The sequence below is a fragment of the Glycine max genome, chromosome 1 (assembly GCF_000004515.6).
Source record: "Glycine max cultivar Williams 82 chromosome 1, Glycine_max_v4.0, whole genome shotgun sequence".
In the NCBI taxonomy this organism is placed as follows: Eukaryota; Viridiplantae; Streptophyta; class Magnoliopsida; order Fabales; family Fabaceae; genus Glycine; species Glycine max.
This window is the reverse complement of record NC_016088.4, coordinates 33039229-33041548: the sequence shown is the minus strand read 5'-3', so window position 1 is coordinate 33041548 and position 2320 is coordinate 33039229. Positions and strand designations below refer to the sequence as shown.

At 41.6% G+C, this 2320-nt stretch overlaps 1 protein-coding gene across 1 annotated transcript; it reads left to right on the top strand.

Moving 5' to 3' along the window:
- The first annotated feature begins 360 nt into the window (after nucleotides 1–360).
- LOC102665499 (uncharacterized) lies at nucleotides 361–696 on the top strand. The gene has a single exon (XM_006574043.1). The coding sequence runs from the start codon at nucleotides 361–363 to the stop codon at nucleotides 694–696; it is 336 nt and encodes a 111-aa protein (XP_006574106.1).
- The last annotated feature ends 1624 nt before the right edge of the window (nucleotides 697–2320 follow it).

The window sequence follows — 2320 nt, the reverse complement described above, 5'->3', positions numbered from 1 at the left end:
AAAAGGCACGTAGCTTGTTCACTTCGTGCCCCTATTTTAGGGACCTAAACGGGAGGAACCAAAAGGCTTTTAGTGATAATTCCCAAGGCGATCATATCTCTCTTGATGGTTTCTAGAGGTATCATCCCCTTCAAAAAAACATATTGTGGCAGTAGGGACTACCAGCAACAACATGCTATCAAAGAGAAAAACTCTAAATGAGGGTTCACTGTTATCAAGCAAGTCGGAGACCCAGCATGACCACAGATTCACCTTCACTCCTTATGTTCCCATGGACCCGGGTATAAGGCCCCTTTTCAACTCACCGTGTGTAAAAATAGTGTTGGTGTTTGTGTACATTTCAAAAACACACTAAAAGATATGTTGACAAGGAAGCACAAGTACATTCATCAGGAAAACACCGCAGTGGAAGGAAGTTGTAGTGTTGTGATCCAAAAGATTCTTCCACCTAAGCATAATGACCCTGGTAGTGTAACTATTCCTTGTTCAATAGGAGAAGTCAATGTGGGTAAGGCTCTGATTGATCTAGGAGCCAACATTAATTTGATGCCACTCTCCATGTGTAGAAGATTAGGAGAGTTGGAGATTATGCCCACTCGAATGACTCTACAATTAGCTGACCGATCCATTACCAGGCCCTATGGAGTAATTGAAGATGTATTGGTCAGGGTAAATCATTTTATCTTCCCAGCATAATTTATGGTTATGGATATCTCTGAAGATACTGGCATCCCTGTAATCTTAGGAAGGTCGTTCATGTTGACCGCAAGCTGCATAGTTGACATGGGGAAGAAGAAGCTGGAGTTAGGTTTTGAAGACCAGAAAATTGATTTCAACTTGTTTGTGGAAGACAAGTCTGCTCCAGAACACAATGTTTGATTGCAGGTAATGGGAGAAGGTCAAGAGGTTCTGAAGGTGAGAACCAAAACATGAGATTTCCCAGAGAGGTAAAAGCATCAAGCTAATAACGTTAAAGAAGCGCTTCCTGGGAGGCAACCTAGTTTTAATCTTTGTTGTGTTTGTTTTTCATGCATTTGATCATTAGGAACTTGCTATGTAAGCTGTACATAGGAGTATATCAGCCTATCTTTGAATGCTTAACATAAGGGTTTCAATTTCATGGAAAAAGGACTGAAAAATAACTCAGAAAATATTTTCTGAAAAAAAGCAGTCCTTCTGCTAAGCGCAAGCCTCGCGCTAAGCGCATCTCTGTTCATGTGCTAAGCCACGAGTCTTGAGCACTTAGCGCCCAACCCTTGCATCTAAGGCTGATTTAGTCCGCTAAGTTGGCCAAGGTTAAGCTAAGCTAACTTCAATTTGATTTGAATTCAGCTAAGCTTCAGCCTGATCGCTAAGCGACAGCTTATCCATGGCTAAGCGGGACCTATTGTCGCCAAGCACAATTCCTTATGGCCATAACTAAGGTCAATGAAGCTAAGAGCCAGTCATGGCAGCTAAGTGAGATTCTTTGCGGCAATATGAGTGCTAAGCGAGTACCTCTCAGCTAAGTGCGTGCTCCTCTGTACGTAAGATGCATCATTTTAGCTAAGCTGGCCAGAGCCAGCCTTAGCGAGAGTTGCAGCTTTTCTAATCTGCAGACCTCGCTAAGCGGGCGTACTCTGGTGCTAAGCCGAGTTTCTGTGCTAAAAAAAAATTTGAATTTGAAACGTCTGCTAAGCGCATGTGTTCACTAAGCGAGCCTGGTTGAGAAACCAAACGTCTCTCTTGCTCGCTTAGCGCAATGATCCGCTAAGCGAAAGTATCGAAAAACTGCTTAAGAGAGTGTAACAACAGTTACACTCACATTTGCCAGATTACAGAAACCTCGCATCTGCATTCTCTCTCTCCAAAAATTTGCACATTTTTCATTTGCACTTTCTTTGTGCATTTTCAACTTTGAAGCATCAACCATACACCATCCAAGTAAGTTCCTTGATTCTTTTTCTCTTTTTCATGTCTTAACTCTAGGGTAGAAGACTTTAACTGTAGCTTTAGATTTTTATGGCTTTTATGTTTTGTTAGAATTAATTTAAGATTAGGGCTATGTAAGCTTGTATACTGAATTGAGTATGGCGCACACATTGCATGTCTGATATGCCTTTTAGAGGCTTGAAAAGTGCGAGAAAATGAGTTGTGTTTTCTGCGTTTTCTGGAAAACGCGATGAACTCGCTAAGCGAGAATGCTGCGCTAAGCGAGTTCATCAATACTCATTGTATATAAGCGTTATCTGAAGAACTTGCTAAGCTCACTTACTGCGCTAAGCGAGTTCATATTTTGAGGATGAACACTCATCCTCTTGCTAAACTGCATGTGGCTAAG

Coding starts and splice junctions, on each gene's coding strand:
- LOC102665499 (XM_006574043.1), top strand. CDS start 361: ATGTTGACAAGGAAGCACAAGTACATTCATCAGGAAAACACCGCAGTG.